Source organism: Terrapene carolina, unplaced genomic scaffold, assembly GCF_002925995.2.
Source record: "Terrapene carolina triunguis isolate 2854851 unplaced genomic scaffold, T_m_triunguis-2.0 Scaffold62, whole genome shotgun sequence".
Classification (NCBI taxonomy): domain Eukaryota; kingdom Metazoa; phylum Chordata; order Testudines; family Emydidae; genus Terrapene; species Terrapene triunguis.
This window is the reverse complement of record NW_020664413.1, coordinates 37,911,002-37,931,324: the sequence shown is the minus strand read 5'-3', so window position 1 is coordinate 37,931,324 and position 20,323 is coordinate 37,911,002. Positions and strand designations below refer to the sequence as shown.

At 42.9% G+C, this 20,323-nt stretch overlaps 1 protein-coding gene across 4 annotated transcripts in view; it reads right to left on the bottom strand.

The window, feature by feature from the left end:
• The window catches only part of ITGA6 (integrin subunit alpha 6), a 64,897-nt gene extending 59,700 nt beyond the window's left edge, over positions 1 to 5,197 (bottom strand). For 2 of the 4 annotated variants that reach the window (XM_024210537.2, XM_024210457.1), the window contains exon 1: positions 4,867 to 5,196. In XM_024210537.2, coding sequence (XP_024066305.1) covers positions 4,867 to 5,030 — 164 coding nt within the window. In that variant the 5' untranslated portion in view covers positions 5,031 to 5,196. Of the gene's footprint in view, positions 1 to 4,866 lie in introns of all 4 variants that reach the window. The other 2 variants (XM_024210376.2, XM_024210621.1) reach the window with 2 other exon arrangements.
• Positions 5,198 to 20,323: the final 15,126 nt, after the last annotated feature.

Genomic DNA, 20,323 nt, shown 5'->3' with positions numbered 1-20,323 from the left:
GGGAGGGAGCTTGGCTACCAGTGGATCCTAAGCACCCACTCATTTTTTCCCATGGATGCTCCAGCCCTGGAGCACCCACAGAGTCGGCATCTATGGGCACAAGGACAAAATCCCAAAGGATCAGAGCAAAGGGATCACCCACCAAAGACACTGGAAGAACAGTCAGAGCAGTAGGAGAATCAAGAGAGCATAGAGTCTACTCTAAGGGCAAAATTTTGAAAACCATTGACATGATCAGGGATCTTAAGTCATATTTTCAAAAGTGATATAGGCATGACGAGCCAGATTAACAAAAGTATTTATGTGCCTAAAGACTGGGGCCTGATTTAAAACTTATGTTGACATAGTTACAGCACTCAGTGTGAAAAATCCATGGACCTACATACTGTTACTCTACACTGACAGAAAAACCATTTCCATCAGTATAGACTTCATCTACACCGTTGAGTTACAGCAGCATAGCTACAGTGCCATAGCTATGCCGCTGTAGTGCCCATGGTGGAGACATGGCCTCAGATAGGTAGTGGTATTTACAAAGTTGCCTAAGTGAGTTAGGTTCCTAATTCCCATTGATTTCAGAGATCTGGACTTTGCTCTCCATCCAGACAGTTTAACTTTCATCTAGGTCCTCAACATGATTGGCAGTCTAATTCACAACATTCAGGCTGACATTCTTTCAATCTGTGAGACTTGGCAAAGAACTAAATCAAAAGTAACTCCATGGCAGTCAACATGAATTGTGACGTTTTACTCTATCTACAAATATCATTATGACGTACATATAAATTCCTTGTTTTATAATTATAATTTTTCTTTAATTATCATTAAACTAACTCTAGAAATATATATCCATTGCATCCCGTGAATGAGGAAAAGGATGATCAAAAGCAAATGCTTTGCTTTATTAAAGGCAACTGCTGTTAGCCCTTTATCTCAGTTACACTTCTTCAGCCCTCATCCTACTGATGATTTTAACAATTCTCACTCTGACCCAAACACTGCCAGTAGGGAAATGAAAATCGTTTATCTTAATAAACCTCATCAGATAAAGGGCAAGAGGAGGAAGAGATTAAGGAAATGTAACAGAGATAACTGTGGTTGCCTTTAATGAAATGTAGTTTGCTTTTATCACCCTCTTCATCATTCACAGGCTGAAATGCGTAATATATTCCTAGATTCAAATGATGACGCCTGAGGCTTCTTTATTTGCTGCTTGGCGGTTGTTGGGGTGGTTTGTTTGTTGGGGTTTTTTTGTTTGTTTTTTGCTAAAGAGCCAATTACCTGGCATGAGACATATGTATCCAGTTTTCATTTTATAAGGTTTTTCAGTTTAGAATGAGGGCCCATGCCAGAAGAGGTCACAGCTGTGTATAAAACTTCTTTACAAAAGAGCTGGAAAACATGCTGAAAAGGAGAAATATAGCTGGGGATTCACAGGTATTCCACCACTACTGCCCTCTCATCATGGCCTTATTCTCAGCTGTGACAGTGAAAAGAGTCATTTTTACCAACATATGGGCTCAATTTCTGTCAACTTCTCTCCCACAGGTGGCCTACCTCCCTGGAATACCGGGACAGTAGACACAACTTGTCCTGCCTATAACTAGTCACTATGTTTGGCATAGTTTCCATTAGAATCAGTACCCAGTAGGCATTCCAAACGGAATTATGAAAATGAGTGCCATTAATTTTGCAAACATAAGATCAAGTCTGGAAGTCCTCATTTAGAATTTCTCAGGGATGTTGTTTCCACCCCCAGCAGAACCTCCATCAACTTCAATTAGATTTTTGTCTAAGTAAGGGCTGAGTAAAAACAGGTTCAGATTCTGATGTCAGTTACACCACCAGTTCAATGGGTTACATCAGAAATTGGACCTGAGGGAGGAGTTCAGGATTTGACCCATAGACAAAACACTTTTCCTGCTCCTGACAGTTTAAAAAATGTAAAACCTCTGGAAGGCAATATCATCATCATCATCTTGTAAGGGTTTCTATCTATACTAATCTGGTCTCCATTACTGTCTGAGCACCACACACTCTTTCACCTATTTATCCTCACAACAGCCCTGTGAGGTAGGGAAGTGCTATATCCTCATTTTAACAGATTAAGTGATTTGCTCATGGTCACACAAGAAATCTGCAGCTAAGCAGGGAACAGAAGAACCCAGGCTTCCTGAGTTCCAGGCTAGTATTCTAATCACTGGACCATCCTACCTTATTCTACATTTGGGAGAGTCAGATTGAGAGGAAAAAGTGGTCAAAATGGTCTTTACATACCCAAAGTACCTAGCAGCCTCTGAATGTAGCTCCCGCAGTTTGGTTTGTCTTCTTTTAGAATTTTGTTTTTTTCCTTTTCATGAAAGTTTAGATCCAGAAAGCCACGTCAAAGTTGAAAGAATCTATGGGTTTTCTCCATCCACAGATTTGGATTGCTCTCAGGTCCGGAGAAGGCAATTTCATGCTAATCATCTTTAAGAAGTTTCAGTTAAATTTCACAGACTCAGAGTATTGTGACTGCCCTTCAAGGGATTACTAGTGACCCATGAATGACTGCAATTGTCCCTGCACATCCTGATACACTTAATAGCAGCATTGCCAGTACCATGGGGTTCTAATAAACGTAAGATAATCCTTTTATTGAGAAAAAGTAAAATGAGACAAGCTTTCAAGAATCCCATGCATAAACTTACATAGGGCCATGATGTATGATTCTAGAAAAGCAATTTTGGGGGGTTAGATTTTCATTCTTTAGCATTGGAGTACTTTATGTCCTCAATAACTATGCAATTCTTATAGCTCGGGATTTAACCCCATGCAACCTCCCTGAAATCAATGAAATTGTATAGGGTGCAAGTCAGGGCAGAATGTGGCCCTGGAAGTTTTAAGTGAGGTTATCGGGTAACACTCTTGCTGGCTTCACTTCTTCTCTTATGCACTATGGATTCTCTTTGGACTCCATGCTCTTCTTTTTGAATTAAAATAAAATATTAGTTTTGGTCTTTCATAAATCCTCACATAGTATGGTATCACCCATAGATAGCATATACAGTAAAATCTGTAAATGTGTTCAGATTTAGAGAGACAAGGTGGGTGAAGTAATATCTTTTATTGGACCAATTTCACACAGGACCAAATACTTCTGCATTCAGTTACTGCATGGGCCTCCCTGAAGCCATATAATTGAACATTTTATTTTGCCGTTGGGTCTTCCATGAACAATGGAATTTATTATCACGGTTACGTTGGCAACACCGGATTTATTTGCCCAGCCCTTCCTGAAGGAGCTCACCTCTGTAGTGTGGAACAGGTTCAGTCTTGAACATCAGTGATTTTATTGCAGAAATACACACACACACACATCATCATCACTTGGATTGCTTTTGATCCAGTCATCATGCAAGTCAGAGAGAACCTAGGAAAATTATTTTAACTCAAAAATTCAATTCACATTTTATTAGAAACAGCCTACTTCATCTCAGGACAATGTCTGGATTAATTCCTACATCAGCAAAGAGCATGGATCAGCATTTTGTGATTATGCAGCAAGAGTACAGCTCATCAGTACGGTTATGATATAGAGAGTGATCTTCACAAATGGGAGCAGATTTAAAAATCAACGGTAAACATTGATGATGTAAAACTAAAGATTTACTAATATGCGTCAGTTTCTTCATTTGCTTGAGTCTGCTTTTCCCTAAGAGGAGTGAGTACACTTGCTTTCCTGAGCACTTCATTCTGATGCCGCTGCTGCTGGCTTGATTTAAGAACACTGAAGTCCTTTGGGGGCAAGGTCCTTTTGTTGTCATACGCCCCTTCGGAATTCTTTGTTCGCAGTCACCAAGAATGCAAGGTCAGTGTTTTCCACCAGGCTCACACGTCTCTCTACAGTTTTGCTGTTCCCACGAAGAAACCTCTTTAGTTTTAAATCATTATGACATGAAAAAAAATGGTGAGGTTCTCAACTAGACATTTATGACGGAGCTCCCCCTTGGCTGCTGCACAAGTGCACACCAGTACAGAGATTTTGCTTTACCCCTTGGTTTTTAAACAATCAAGCTCAGCTCAGACGTTTTGATTTAAACCAATGAGAATACACAGTAGGTCCTGTCGGCGGCAACACGGTTTCCCCTGCTCTAAAAAGCATCTGGTGTCCTCATCTACACAACTTTTGCTAACAGGTGGTTGTTCCGCCCGCTAAATAAAAAGTCTCTTTTTCGTGCCCTGCAGTCAGAAGCCAGTACAAGTCCGCACCCAAAGAGCCGCACGCGCCTTGCGGAGAACTCGTAACACTCACAACTCGGGGAGTCCGTCCCTAGCGCAGCGGCGCCGCCAGCTACCCAAACCGCAACCGGTGCCGCTGCCCTCACATCCCGCAGCATTAGGAACCGCTGGCTTCGTCCGGGCCGAGGCAGCTGCCAATACACCCCTGAACCCAAGCGCACCGGACGCAGGGAGAACAGGAGGGAGGGGACGCGCTGCATCGCCACTAACCCGCTCCCACCTGCAGGGCTCGCCCGTGAAACCCGCCCCGCGCCCAGCCCGCAGCTCCACGCAGCGCAGCCGGCGGAGTTGAAACAGATGCCACGGTCGGTGTGTGTCCCGTCCCCCCCCCCGGGGACCCCCAGGCGGCGGAGAGCGGCTCCCGGCCGGGGCTGGGCGCAGCCAGCAGTGGCACTGGCTAGGCAGCGGGCCAGGGCTCGGCAGCCTGGCGGCGCCGGTGGCGCCTTTCTTGCTGCTCGCCCAGGAGCCTGCCCGGGGGGGGGAGGGGCGGGGGCCCCGCGCCGCGCTGCAGCGGGAAAGTTTCTGTGCGGAGGGGAAGGGGGAAGCTCCCTGCCCCGGAGCCGCGGGGGGGGGGGAGGCACTTACAGTCTCTTGTCCTGCGGCTGCAGCTGCCAGTGCATGGCCAGGGAGAAGCCGAACAGGCTGTCCCGCTCCCCTTTCCGCAGGATCACGTTGTCGGTGTCCAGGTTGAAGGCGGAGGCGAGGCAGGGGAAGAGGGACAGGTAGAGGAGCGTCTGCCCGGGGGCCATCTGCTCTCAGGGCTCCGGCCGGGGACCGAGGGGGGGGAGCGGGAACCTGCTGCTGCTCTGTGCCCTTCGCCCGACTGCGGCTGGCGCTCCGCAGCCTCTCCCCTCGCTGCCACACGCTGAATGAGCCCGTTGTTCTCCTGAGACTCCCAGGCTTTGCACTAAGTGACGAAGAGAGGCGAGCCCCGCCTCCCCCAGCCACGCCGGGCCCCAGCCCTGAGCCTCTCCTAGCCCTGCCCTGCCGTTCTGGCCCTGCCAATCTTCCAGCCCCTGAACAACACCACGAGGCGCCTCCAGCCCGGAAAAGCGCCTCTGCAACCGTCCAGGATGTAGAGCCTATCCCAGCTCTGCAGCCTGCCCTGTCTCCACCAGCCTACGCCAGCCTTGCACAATTCCCCCAGCAGTGTCTTGCTGTAGCACTCCATAGCTCAGATGCTGCAATCAAGGGTCACCTATAAGGAACCTGCAGCTAGTTACGTATTCCTAGTACGTTATTCAGGAGTCCAGTTCCTTATTTAAGGGTTCTAAAATTGAAATTGAGTAACTAACTGGGGTTCCAACACATATAAGCGACAATAACTCCTGGGTTACCCCAATCATGTGTATTTGTGTCCATCAGACGTTTGGGAAAATAGAAATTAGAGTAGGGATATCACATTGCACAGAAATAAAGCTTTGTGTCAGAGAGTGATCTTCCCCAGGCTGTTCAGAACCCTCTGACAGATGCAGAACATATGAGTTGAGGGTGACCCAAGAGATATTTTGTCATTTACATCCAGTCAAACCCCAGTTACTTATTCAAATTAAGAGTCCTTGAATAAGGAGCTGGGAATAAGTAACCAACACTAAACAAACATAAGGCAGCCCAAGCACATTGATTTCACTCTCTTCTGGTGCCTTCTTGGTCCCCAAAGCCTAAAAACGATAGAAGATGCTGCAAGCGGAACTCCACCAAGGACATCTCCCAACACCACCAAGCTGTAAATGACCCAGTGGAAGATGATGGGCTGGAAAAAAACCAAATATGCTTGACCACAGAAAAGAAGTAAACCATAAAATACTGAAAACTGATTTACTAATTTACTAATTTAACTAATATGGAACATGTACCAGCAATAACAATAAATGTCCAATAGTAAATACAGTGCAGGTCATGAGACAGTAACTACATGTTCTGAAACATTTTCAGAAACCATTGCCTCCATTGAAGATGAAGAGCCAGTTCTGGACAGCAGCACCCAGAACATCAGCTGTTTCTAATGTTCACTTTACATATTCCCCAAAAGACACTAAAAAAAAAAACCAAAAAACCCACCACCAATGCTTATCTGTATTGATTCTTTTAGTCCCTGTTGCAAAGCACATAGAAAACAAACTCTACATATACATAAGTCTTCTCTAAATTGTCTTCAGGGCACTGTAACCTCAAACCTCCATAATATCTGAAGAGATCTGAGATTACTTAACTCCTAATCTATAATTGTTACTAAATAGTCTGCAGCTGAAGCATCCCATGTCATTTTATCTCATGCAAATCACATTACAAAACATCTGCAGGGATGTTTTGTAATGTACATAACATACTGGAAGGTTAAAGAGTGTCAGCGGTGATTTTTAGTTTGTTTGCAGTTGACTTTTGTCACTGCATCCTGCATTCATTTTCTTTTCCTAAAGTAAAATTTTTTTAAAAACCTACAAAAATCAACAAACCGCATGGCACAGTAGTCCTTCTTGGCCATTAGTATGTATTCTCTGAAACGTAGGGGCGGACCAAGTTTTAGCTACAAAGACCAAACAGCTGTGAATCAGGAGTCATGATGCCTGTGCTTCCATAGCATGGGTTTTTCTAGGTCTTTCATCAAAATGCAAGTATCATTGTGACCCAAATGTTCTTATAACATGATGACGGCTTGTGATTAGAATCTACTAGACTTGAAGCTGACATGTTCAATTTAGTCAAGTCAGTTCTGTACATGACTGGTTTGAATGGGCTTGTATTTTTTTCTCCTAAACCTTTTGCCAAACGCCTATGACAACATTGCTGTAGTGGAATTATTTTGGGTGCTAGTATATGAGCAATTGAGTCTGCTTGAAATGCCATTCAGGCAGATTTTTAAAAATACATTTCACCAAGGTCCTCATATTACATTTTCTTATGGTCATTGATACTGCAAATACATTTTTTTTAAAGAGAAAAAAAAAACCATCTGTTGCTGTTATGAAGCCCCCCACCCGCTCCAGAAATGTGCTTCTGTAGCCTGGAAACCAAAACACATATTTGTTGAATTAGGCTCCAAGATATTCGTTCCTAAGAGAAGCCTTCTCTTCCTGCCTGATTCATTCAAAACCATAATCCAGTGTTCAGTCACATCACAATCACTCCCATGGCATGGACTTGTGTTGACACAAACACTAGACTGTGATTTCACAGGGACTGGGAGAGGACTGTACTCATAAGGGAGCAAGCTTATTACAATTCATAAATTTGATGGTAATTAGCAATTACTTGAAAACAAAAACAAGTGTAAGCCCTTTAAAAATAATTTTGAGGTTTATATCAAAGTAGTAGGAATTTTCCCTGCAATTACATCCAGCCTACGTACTGTAGTACTTTGAAAAAGTAGCAATAGTTCTGAATAACTTCGGCAGGGAGGGGGTCATTCAAATACTCTCATACTGGATCCAGAAAATAGTTTGGACAATGCTGTTCTGTTACATTTATTGGACCCCTCTTGCCAATGCTGTCTAGGCATTTTTTACTTGTTCACTATTAGCCATATCAATGGTGAGATGAAAAACAATTTCACATTTTCTTATTACCAGAACTAACTAATAATGAACATTCAAAAATGTAGTTACATGAAAACCTCTCCCAGGACCAACAAAAATGGATTGTTTATAAGGTGGAGCAGAGATGCACTCAAAACTTTTAGAATTACATTGGGATAGTCTCTTAAACAGGTGAGACAAGGTGGGTGAGGTAATATTTTTTATTAGACCAACTTCTGGTCGTGAGAGAGACAAGCTTTCGAGCTACAGGTGGTCTATTATACAAATGTCACTTTATTTGCTTTAATATGTCCTACGGGGAGAAAAAAGCAAGTTTGAAAATGTCAGTTTCCTTCTTTGTCCAAGTGGCCCATGATATTGCAGAGATTAGCCCATCTGCAGAAAAATGTTATGGGACATCTAGCAACCAACACAAACTTCAGCACTTCTTATTTTGTCCTGTCCCAGTATAAAGGAGGTTGAAAATTTGGTATGACAGACAATTAACTTTGACCGCTATAATAATGCATAATAATGCACATAATAATGCAATGTTTCTGAAAGAAGCAATAGCCATGCTACTGTCTCAGTCAGCTCAAAGCCATGTGTCCTTTCTCTAACACATGCTCTGCCATAGCTGAATTTTCAGCTGCCTGTTTTTTAATGGCATGTTGGTATTCTGCCAAATGGGCTGCAAGACATTGGCCTGCTGTGCCTACATACTGAGGAAGCATCAGTGCCAGAAATGCTCTCCTCCTCAATGTAACAATTGTTTATTTAATTATAAGAACTCATTTTTCATTTTTAGAAACGAAAGTGGAGAGCTGAAGCCAGATAAGACATTAGTCTACATTCTCGAGAAACTCTAAAGAGCGATGCCTTGCATTGTTGACCCTTTATCTTTCAGACGAACAAAAACACCTTACATTTATTTGGCATAAAAAGTAGAGGATCATTTACTGGTATACGTGGCCACACAGCTGTATGTCTTTCATGCCGCACATTAAACATTCTTGAAAAGCAAAAATATGTAGCCATGTCTCCTTTTCTTCCTTAAATTAAATTCAGTGTGCTTATTTATTGTATTTAATTTCAGATGGGAAATTGACCCAGGCCTATAGTTCTAAAACTAATTATAAGGTTCTCTAAATTCTTAATCGAATCAAACTTTGGGGTTCAGAATTTATACATGTAATCAACCCTTCTGAATGATTTCTTTAATGCAATGGTTTTACAGGTTTTAGAATTGCTGGCTTTCCCAGACTTCGTTCAATACAGCGGATGCCTCTCAGCAGCTATAGCAATCAGCTGAATAGACTATTACTCTTTTGTGCACTAGCACATTTTTGCTAGAATTTCCACTACTGCTGTCTTCAGTTCTGTTCCACCAGCGTTAGCACTAGTGAGCAGTAGAGTAGACAAGATGCCTGCAGCTGTTGGCATTTTAAGCAAAATGTTGTGCTCTGAGCAGATTAGATGTCATGGTGATTAAAATGCCAGTGGCTCCCTGGAGGCCTGTCTCCACTAGCACTCCCATTGGTACAGCTCTACCAATTGAGTTGAACGTGTACTAGCAAAGAAGGGGCATTTTTGCAAAAACAAACATATTTTTTTACAATCCTAATGTAGACACCCTGGTCCAGATCTACACTCGGATTTAGGCGTTGCAATCACAAGAACACACTGAAATCCACAAAGCCTGAGTTCGGTGCATAGGCTCCCTATAAATAAATGAGGAGAGAGAGGCACTTTACAATGAGATCTACAAAAGCCAACATGCTAGGTAAGGAGCTGCCTAAAACATCCAATGGGAGATGCCGACAAGAGGAGCATGTCGTAGGCCCTGCCCCTCTCTCAGAGATAAGTGCCTAAATCCAGGCTGCAAGGAGGCATCTGCCTCTTCAAAGTGAGCCACAAACAGTAACCCACCACCTGGAGTCAGGCAGATTAGGCGCTTAAGTAGTTTCTTGTGGGAATGAGTTAGGTGCTTTCCTCTTTCCATGCAAAACTGGATACAGGAGGAAGGGGGGGAACGGGTGCTGCCAGTGCACAGCTTGTAACTTTTAACTCAGTGGTTAGAGCACTCATCTGGAATGCGGAGAACCCAGGTTCAATTCCCCTCTCTGCCACAGGGGGAAAAAGGTATTTAACAGGAGTCTCCCCATAACTCTCAGGAGAGTGCTCTAACCCCCTGGATATTCTGATGTGGGGATGTCTCAGTCTCTCTGTTTGAGCTGTTCCACTGTGGATAAATAACAAGAGTGATTGGGGCAGGGGTACTGTACCCTGGATCTCCTATCTCCCAGATGAGTGACTTAACCACTGGATTTCAGTCTCTCTCTTTCTCATCCCCACCCTACCATGACTGTTCCACTGGGACTTCAGTGAGAAATAGGCATGCAGACACCTAGAGTGAGGCATCATAGCACCTGCTCAGAGACAGAAACTAGGCACCCAGGAAACTTCTACACTGAAAACTTAGGCACCAAGTGAGTTTAGGTGCCTAGTGGATTCAGCAGGAATTTTGTGGATCTGGGCCTCTGTCCCTCCAGTGGGAGTGGAGAGAGATTCAAGCAGGGGATTGGACTATAAGGACCCAGAGAAATCTCAGTAAATGATGTGGCAATAAGAAATGTATAATTAATATAAAGCTTACTGCAAAAAACATATATTTTTTAAAAGGGGCAGAATAGAGTGGGTGGGGGTGGAGAGTCCAAACAGACTGAAGTTTGCCCAGTACAGCTAAATGTATAAGGACTGTCTTGCCTCAAATGAGAAGTGCTGCTCCATTGGAATTATTTTGTCCAATAATATGTGGGCCATGGCTGACTAGTTTTACATTTGATCCCTGTTTGTTTGTTTGTTTGGTGGTGGAGGAATATAGTCCCAATTCAACACATTTATGAAATGAACTTGTTAAATATACATAAACATTTCAAATTTTTCTTTCAATTTATCACCAACACAAATAATTATCTTGTTCATCAAAATTTACTATGCACACATAGCCCAGAACCAGCCCCTCTAGTCCCTATGCAGCTGGGAACAGGGAGAGGGAGCTGGTTAAAAAGGTGTCTGGAGCTCCCTGCTCCTTGAAGTACTAGGCACGGAGCTATTCCCAAGGAAAAATTTCAAGCTGCCTCAGGCTGCTCTAAGTTGCAAGATGCATAGATAGCAGTGACTCCCCAAAAGTCCTTTCTAGCAGCTGGAGATCACCGCAGCACAAGAGTACACTGGCCACACTCCCTTTTCCTTGGCCGTGCCTCCTATGCCTGGTACTGCAAGTAGGGCTGGCTTAAAGCCAGTTATGCCAGCTCTGTCCCATGACTGGAGGATTCCTCTATGCAATGGGGATCTCCAGGTGACCACAGCAAAGCAGTCTTAGTGGGGATGATGATTTGGCTGCTTAGTGTGTAGAATGACTTTTACCATAATAATTTAATACATTACCACAAATATTCTTATATAAAACAACTCAGGAATAACTACAGGACCCTGTCATTTCCAACTGAAGTCAAGAGAAAGAATCCGATCAACTTCAAAGGAAGTTGGATCAGGCTCATAGCAGACAAGGCTCAACTGCAAAGTTGACTTTTGCTAGAAACAGTCTGTGAGGGAGGATGGGCAAAGGTAGCCTATAACTACCTTCACTTTCACTGGAGTCTGGGGCTGACTGGCCCTGGCATAGTTTGGAACAGCCTCAGGCCAGGACCATGAATGAGGGACAGCATTTGCACACAGGCCATGTTTCAGTAAACAAAAACTAAACAATAGTGAAGAATTAAGATACGTGCTATTTTAATCTCCTTACAAGACAAAAAAAGACTTTATAAAGGCCTTGAAAACAACAGGATCTAGATTGCCAGGCACTTGGGGTCTGCATCACCCCTGCTGCTAGTCATTGGCTTGTAGTCATATCAATTCGCCTGGTTTCCTTCATCTCTCTCTACTCCACCAGATCAGACCACCACACTATTCCCATGATCACAAGTCTGCTGAGACTTGATTTCTATGACTGATTCCACTTTCTCCTACCCCAACCCACTAACACAGGGTTCCTGTTTGTCAGATTTTTAGACAACTCTCCCCAGACTCTTTTTTCACATTACAATTTACATTTTACTCTTTTTGTACATTAAACCTCATGAAATTGTAGCTGCAATTGACTGTCAGTGCAAATCCTACAGTGTAGACAGCTAAAGATGTGATTAGCACCCGTCTGGGCCTGAGCGGCCCACAGGAGAGAGGGGCTGTGAGCAAGCTTTTTGCAGCTACCTGAGCCCAATGCACATTAGAGTTTCAGGGAGCAGCGGGGATCTTACGCCAGTGGAGGATTGAGCATAGAAGACTCTGTGCCCCCCTATGGCAGATAGGGGCCAAGGGTGGCTGACACAGGAGGCAATTGTGCTGTCTCTGCCAGCTGTACATCAGCTGAGTTTCCCTACACATGAAGAATTCTCCACTGGCCATCTTAGGCCTCTCTAACTTTAACCATTAATAATTAAATGAAGGCTGATGCTGTCTAATTATCTAATCATTCTCTTTATTTGTTTAGAAATTAATTTCTAAAACTCTACTTTTCTATTTGCTACTGGATTTTTCCTTCTTTTTAAAAATAAACTAACTGGCAGTACCAGATTAATAGATGTGCAAATCTTTAACATTTAGTTTCCCTTTTCTTTTAAACATATGAAAAACAATTTGTAGCACTCTACCAGATTAGTATTCCTTTACAAAGGAAAAACATACTCCACCTTTGTAGATAATGATTCAGAAACTGACTTACAGTATTTCTGATCTGAAATCTTCTACTGCTGTATGATGTTCTCAGTCATCGTTTTAAAAGATATCCTGGATGAAGGAAAAATTTATGTTGAGAATTCCAGTTCACAGATTCTAGATTCACATTGCTTTCAATGTTCTGTATCAACTCCTTTCCCTTTTTTTCCAGAATAGCTATCTACTTTTATCTTTTACAAGAAGAGATCATTTTTCCATCCAAGATCTGAGGCACGTTTCTTCAAGCAGTTTTAGAATGATCAGTTTGAACTGTCTGGAGAGCAAACATCCTTGGTTGTGTCGACACTGCCACTTTCAGTGCTAAAACTTTAGTCATTCAGAGGTGTGAAAAAACACCCCCCTGAGTGACAAATGTTTTAGCGCTGAAGAGCGATGGTATAGACAGTGCTTTATCGCCGTGGCTGCGCTTTAACGGTGGGCAGCGTAGACATACCCTTATTAGTAAATACTCCTGGGGCAGTTATCATTTCTGATGAGTTAGCAGAGGTCAGAGAAATGGTGGTGACAAATGGGAACATGCAAAGTATTAAAGGGGCTATAAAGTATTAAACTCTAGCCTCCTGGAGGGTATTGGATACATTTAAAGGAGGCAAAAATAGGATTCTGAGATATGTATAATATAATTGTGAGAGGCCTCACTACACTTCCCGAACCCTAAAAGTCAAAAAACAAATAGGAGAAAAAATCTCATGTACAGAAACAAAGATTCTAAAGAACCTATGAGATTCCCACCTTACAACAGAGTTCATTGCTGACATGCAATAGCTGTACACCACATTTGCACACAGTGGGTGAAATCTTGGCTCTACTGAACTCAGTGGAAAAACTCCCATTGATTTCAGTGAAGCCAAAATTTCACACAATATTTGTTTATGCCTGAGTGCACAATCCAATCACCCAAGGCCACCATGTTCTGGTTCTTCAGGTATCAATAGATCCTAAAGAGACCATTAATTGAGTTAATCTTATGAGGAGCTATAAAGTGGCTTGTTGTGTTCATCATGAGTAAAATTAGTGGCCATGTAATCGGAGTATATACATTAGAGCAGCTTCTGCTGTGCGTGGGACTCACCAGAAATCCATGGCCAGCAGCAAGAGCTCAGTGCTGGAGTTGTCCACCCCTATTGTAGGTTGTTCAGAGGCAGGGCCTAGAGATCATCAAGAAGTAGTGGAATCATGCATATAAAAAACAAGCAAAAAAAATCCTTAAAAGAATACCTTTGGGCCTTTTTCAGATTTCAAAAAAAAAAAAAAAAAAGCCCCACAACAAAGAGCACAACTCTACTTCTTCCCATTGCCTCATAAAGGATTGATGTAAAATGTAAAGACTTAATGATGACTGCATTTTATGTCCTTTCTGAAGATAACATTTCAGTACTTAAGTTGAAACAATAAAACTTACGCTATCCTTGTTCTCTTCCTTCTCACAGAAGGATGGGAGGTGCAAAAAAGACTAATGGGATGCAGTTCCTCTGAGATGGAACAGCTAAGGGAGCAAATCAGCACATACTTATGTTGGTAAATGGAGCCTCCAACTTTTTGCTTTGGACAAAGTTTACTTTCTCTATGAAATCAAAACACCTTCTTTGTTGCTATTGATTGCAGGAATGCTAAGTGCTCTGTCAGAGGAGAGTTTGGAAGACCTCATCTTTTTGAATTTGTAACTATAGCCTAAAGGTTAAATTCAGCCCTGCTATAAAGTAGTGCAACTCTACTGACTTCAGTGACCTTACAGCTGATTACACTAGGGATGAATTTGGCCTTAGGTGTTCAAGTTCTTTCAGACTGGGAACATGTTGAGCTTCAAGATGTTCAATAAATATTTAGGTTCTTTTTTTGAAACACAGTTTTATCAGCTTCTATTCACTTTGTCTTTAGTATGCCTTGTGGCAACAGATATAACTTTGATACCTTTTAATGTAGTGGACATTAGCTATCGAATTGTTGTAAAAAAATATATATATCCTCCATACTTTCTGTCACTATAGCTCTAGTTTCATTTCATTTATTTATTTATTAAAACCAATGGAGACTTGGTCTAGGTATTTTGGGGGAGTGTAATTAGGTGGCTTTTTAAAAAACTCTTGGGCTTTCACTTACACAGATTATTTTGTATTTCCTCCTCTTCCTGCTCCCATTGTTTAGTTGGCAGCAAGCACCTCAGCGTTAATCATCAAAGAATATGGGGGAGGTAGGCACAACTAACCCAACAACCACATATGGGATTTGTGCATTTACTATGCACCTCTTTGACATTTACCCACAGTTGTGTAAGAATAATGGCTGTGTCTCTTTTGCCCCATTCCAATATTAAAAACAAAACAATGCTCCTCTGTACATTATTCTGTAAAACACCAATTGCATTAGAGCCCTCATGAAGTACTTTCTACATTCTCAGGAGATTCACAGTTATCATGGGAATGGAGGGAGGGATCTTGAGCTATCTGGGTTTCCCAGTACCACAGTGTACCCTAGAACATAAGCTCCAGAAAGTGGCCGAACAATGGGAAGGCCCACTGAGTCTTTGTGCACCAGAGTCGGAGAACAGGGTGCCTGGTTGCTCCCTGAGGAGGGACAAAGCAGACTGCTCCTGGTATCCCCTGAAGAATTAAACTGGACACAGGAAGAGAGCATACTACTGAGGCTCCACCCAAGAACACAACACAACAGGTAGCTGCAGGCTGGCGCCCACTGACAGAGGAAAGCTTACATGGAAGGTCATAGGGCCTGGTGGGACCAATACAAGATTCTGATAAATCTGATTAGTTTGGGATAATGATCTGAACTTTGGTATTTTTTTCTAAATTTAATCTTGATATTCACTCTGACTAATTATATGTTAAAACGTCGATACTTCAGGCATGCACCAGCCAAACCACATTAGTAACTGATTCAGCTGGCACTGTGTTTAAAACAAGTTTAAGCTGGGCTTTCAGACTCATTTCCCAGCCCAGTGTACACAAGACCAGGAGAGGCAGCTGAGATCTTCAAGGGCTGGTCTGAAAAATTAGTATTTAATCTTAGAAGTCTCCAAGCTACTAACAGTTGTAGTATTTCAGACAGAATAAGAAGAAAACAAATGAAGCTTTTCCTTTTAAATGGACATTATGATTTTCTGGAGAGTAAATCAGCCAAGTAGACACCAGATGCTACACAGTTGTCATTTTCACCTCCTTCAGATGTTTATTTATAATGTATATTGCTTCTGAACAACGTCTAGTAATACATTTGTCTTCATTGGATAGACTAGAGTGACCAGGTGTCTGGTGTTTGACCGGAATGCCTGCTCGAAAAGGGACCCTGGCAGCTCCAGTCAGCACCGCCGACCTGGCCATTAAAAGTCCGGTTGGTGGTGGTGCAATGTAAGGCAGGCTCCCTGCCTACGCTGGCTCTGCGCGGCACCCCGGAAGTGGGCAGCAGGTCTGGCTTGTAGGCGGTTTGGGCCTGCCGGCCCCCGCCCAAACACTCGCCTCCCAGCCGAACCGCCGCCTCTGGCTTCTACCCACAGCCAGGTCGCTACTTCCGGCTCCAAAGAATGAAGGGTGGGCGCCGCGGCCAAGAGGAACTCAGACGGAGGCAGCCAGCGCTGCACAGTGTCCCCTGCGGCCGGTCCATCCCGACAGCAAGGATACCACAGAGACCCAGCACCGCAGGCCGCAGTGACACTGCCCATGCGCAGCATCAGGCATGGGGCGGGAGGGGGGGGGCAAAGCATTTGTGCCCCCCCAGATGCAGATTTACCAGCCTGAGCCTTCCTGCGCTGGAGGAGGCTGGTGCCAGACTCCCCTCAGGCCATGCACAGGGATCCCTGCTCAGACTGAGCCTCTCCTTGCAGCCAGCTGGAGCACACCACGGCACCGGGGCAGTGCTCCAGCATTTGGGTCAGCAGACTGCAAATCAGGACTCAGAGCCGGTGCTAGCCCATTGAGGGTCCTAAGCAGAATATTTTGGACCCCCTCCCATAATACTAAACCAGGCAAATAAAAAGCAAATGGGGGTTGCATGGGCTACCTAAACAGCTGATATGGCTTAGGTGCCTCACACAAGAATGGGGTTTGCAGTTAGAGACTCTGAGCAGAAGCAGCCTCTGTGGCCCTCCATACGCTTAGGAGCCGGACATGCAAGCCACTTCTAGGGCACCGCATGGAGCCAGCTCAGGCAGGGAGCCTGCCTTAGCCCCGCAGCACCACCAACCCTAGCTGCCTGAAGTAAGCGCCGCCTGGCCGGAGCCTGCAACTCCTGCCCCAGCCCTGAGCCCCCTCCTGCACTCAAACTCCCTCCTGAAGCCTGCACCCCCTCCTGCACTAACCACTTTGTAAGTGTAAATAGCAGTGTTGTATATACAAAACATTACATGTGGAAATGGGGTACCTGGGTGCTGTTATAGAGGCTAAATTGAGGTCCCTTTGGAAATTTCACTCATTGTGTGACTCACAGTAACCAAGAAAAACAGATATAGAACAGTGGGAGTGTGGAGGACAAGAATTGTTAATTGCACGCTGTATAAACCTGAAAGAAAGTTTTTCTGTGGATGTTCCAGGATCAGATAGTATTGCTATGCAACAAGGTATTTTTCCTACAGCAAAACCACCACCATAAATGCAACCCTTGAATATAAAAGGAATGTACATTGCAAAATCAGGAAACATTACATTAACAATGATTACAAGTTTTCATGGTGTATCATCAAATTCGTCTTTTAGTGATTCAAACCTTCATTAAAAACTACATTTTTTAACCTGTCAATATTTTGAACATACAGGTAATCACTTAGATTCAGGGTCTATGCTAGTTTACACAGTTTTCACACTAGAAGGCATCCCACCCGGTAGAGGTCCCCAGTCGTGGAATGTCTGCAAAGAGGCCACAAACTCCTTTGCACTAGCAAGGCCATCAAGGTCCACTGTTGCCCAGAAGGTATGCAGCTCTGGCTAGAGAACTGCATGGCTGAGGAATAGGATGATTCCGCACCCTCTCCCTACCCCCTCCCCCAGTGACTCATGCCGGTGGAACCCCAAGAAAAATTAAAGCAGCCCTGCCCACCTATGAGAGGGCAGCAGCAGAAACACTATCTACCTTCACCTGTGTGAATCCTCACCAATGGGCATTGATCAGGTGTAAATTACCTCCCTGCACCAACTATGTCAGCTGTTCATAACCAAGTCCCACTGTATATATTTAAGAATTAACTGGCATATAGCCATTAGCACGTGTAATATTTACCTCTTAATAAATGCATTTGTTTTATTTATATTTTTTATAAAAAATACATTTATATAGCAGCGTAGAAGTATTCCACACCGTAGGGGTTGTGTACACATAAACTCGCTTTGATTTAGTTAAAGTGGTGCAAAACTCTGTGTAGAGAGTCTTATTTTGTTTCAAGAATGGCTTGGCTTAAACCTGTTCCTAATCAACTTAAATAAACCCGATTTAAATCAAAATAAGGGTGCGCACACAACTTTTTGCACTGATTTAACTAAATTGGTTTAATATTACATCATTAGATAAACTCAGCTGAAGGTACATGGTACAACTCAGTGAAGGCAAGCTCTTAGATAAAGGCATATTCTTTGACCCGGTGCTTTCAAAACCAAGACATCACAAACAAAGTCAGACATCACAAACAAAGAAGTGACTGGATTTAGTGCTTCTGAAATTGTGGATGTTCACATAACTCCAACCATACAATACATTCCTGTTGATAAATGTGGGGTATGGGGTTCTCTTGATAAATGTGTATAGTTGTCTCTCAGTGGACTCTCTACTTTGAAAATATTAAAATACATAATATAAGTCTATACAACATTTATGAAAACACTAACATAGTGTTATACCTAAAGAAGATGTATACTTGATTTCATTTTTATTATGTGACATTAAAATAACTTCATGTTGTATTAATGTTCCTTTTTGGGAAGATATGAAAATCTACTGTAATTAAACCTAGGCTTCTATTTATGGCTCTGAACCTGCTAACACTTACTCATGCTGTGAGTTGTTCCATTGATTTCAATGAGACTTCTCACAGTGCATAAAATTAAGCACATGAATAAGTTTTTTAGGATCAGGGCATAAGTTTAGCTCCGGAGGCTTCAGGAACTAAACTTATATTGTACAGAAACATTGGCTTCTTTTGCCTTTTCACTTCATATACCTATTTTACACCCTAAAATAATCTGCTGTCACTTTCCTGTTCTTATTTATTCCAAGGAATTTTTAAAATGTTACAACAGTTTGCTAGCCAAGGAGGAATGTTGAAGTGCATTAATTCTTATATAACCTCTAAACATTTACAACCAGCGAAAGTGAAAGGTCACTGGAAACTCTAGGAAAGTACGGACACACAAAAAATCCATCTATGAGGGTACTGTTCCCCTGCAGTTCCAGTTTCATTCTGTGAAAAGATTCATTGCATTATGCTGTCATGAGCAGACAAGCTCAGTGAACGAACTGTAAATCTAATCAGTTTGGCAAAAGGGTTTCATGGAGCAGTGTAAACAATAGGAATAGTTGTGTTGGCTTCACTGATTTCAAGTGATTCACTGTTTTCCAGAACAGCTGAAGATGTAAAAAACCAGACAATTAATTACTGAAGTGAAATTCTAACAAAAAAAGAAAACAAGTATGCAGTGAAGAGATTTCAAATGCTACAGTTATTTACAGGATTTAAGATGTTACTTATTATTATTAAATTTTCTTACAGTTTTTCAATATTTCTGTAGTTTTAGTAGCAAATTCTAGACCCAGAGAAGGCAATGGCAAAATTCCTATTGATTTCCATGGGATCAGGATCTGGCCTTCAGAGTTTTGGAAACTATACTGATAAAGATATTCACTGGTAAAATAACAGACAAGCTACAAACATCTTTCCAAATTCCTATATAGTATGGAGTACTGAAGTAATGATCATTTTCAGAGGAAGATTTGCTCAGACAGTAACCCCAGACTGGCCCTTGCAGGAGAAATTATTGTTCTTCATGTTCTAATGATCAGTTCTGGAATATTCCTAGGGTGTTCACATTTACAACACCACATGTTTATTTTATAAATATGTACTTCTGTTTGAGAAGATGAAAACACTTTGGAAACTTTTGAAGTTCAAATATAAACATGAAAGTAGTCAATTCTTTTTACCACTTAAGTCACTTGTACAGTTTCTAAAAGTAAAATTAAATGGCTTCTGTAACTCCAAGAGAAAGACACCAATTTCCCATTGGTCACTGGCATCGTGTAGTAGTATCATTTTATTAATTAAAATATTTTGTTATCCTCTGGAGACTTGAATTTAAATACTGGCCTATTTGCAGGAGCGGCGCCAGGGTTTTTGGCGCTCTAGGCGGGGTCCTTCCGCGCTCCCGGTCGTCGTCGGCAATTCTGCGGCGGGGGGGTCCTTCCATGCTCCCGGTCTTTGGGGCACTTCGGTGGCGGTGTCCCGGAGCGAGTGAAGGACCCGCCACAGAATTGCCGCCAAAGACCCGGCAAAATGCCGAGGGCGGCAAAATGCTGCCCCCCCCAAATCCTGGTGCCCTAGGCGACCGCCTAGGTCGCCTAAATGGAAGCGCCAGCCCTGCCTATTTGTAAGTGGAAGTGAGTTTGGTTGCTTGTCTCAGCCTAGCCCATTTGTCCTCATTACAAAACCACATTTGTGTTTGACATGAATTTAAGTGGTGGTGAGGGTGAGAGAAGAGGAAGCGGTAGAGGTCATGTTTGAAACAAGCTGATAT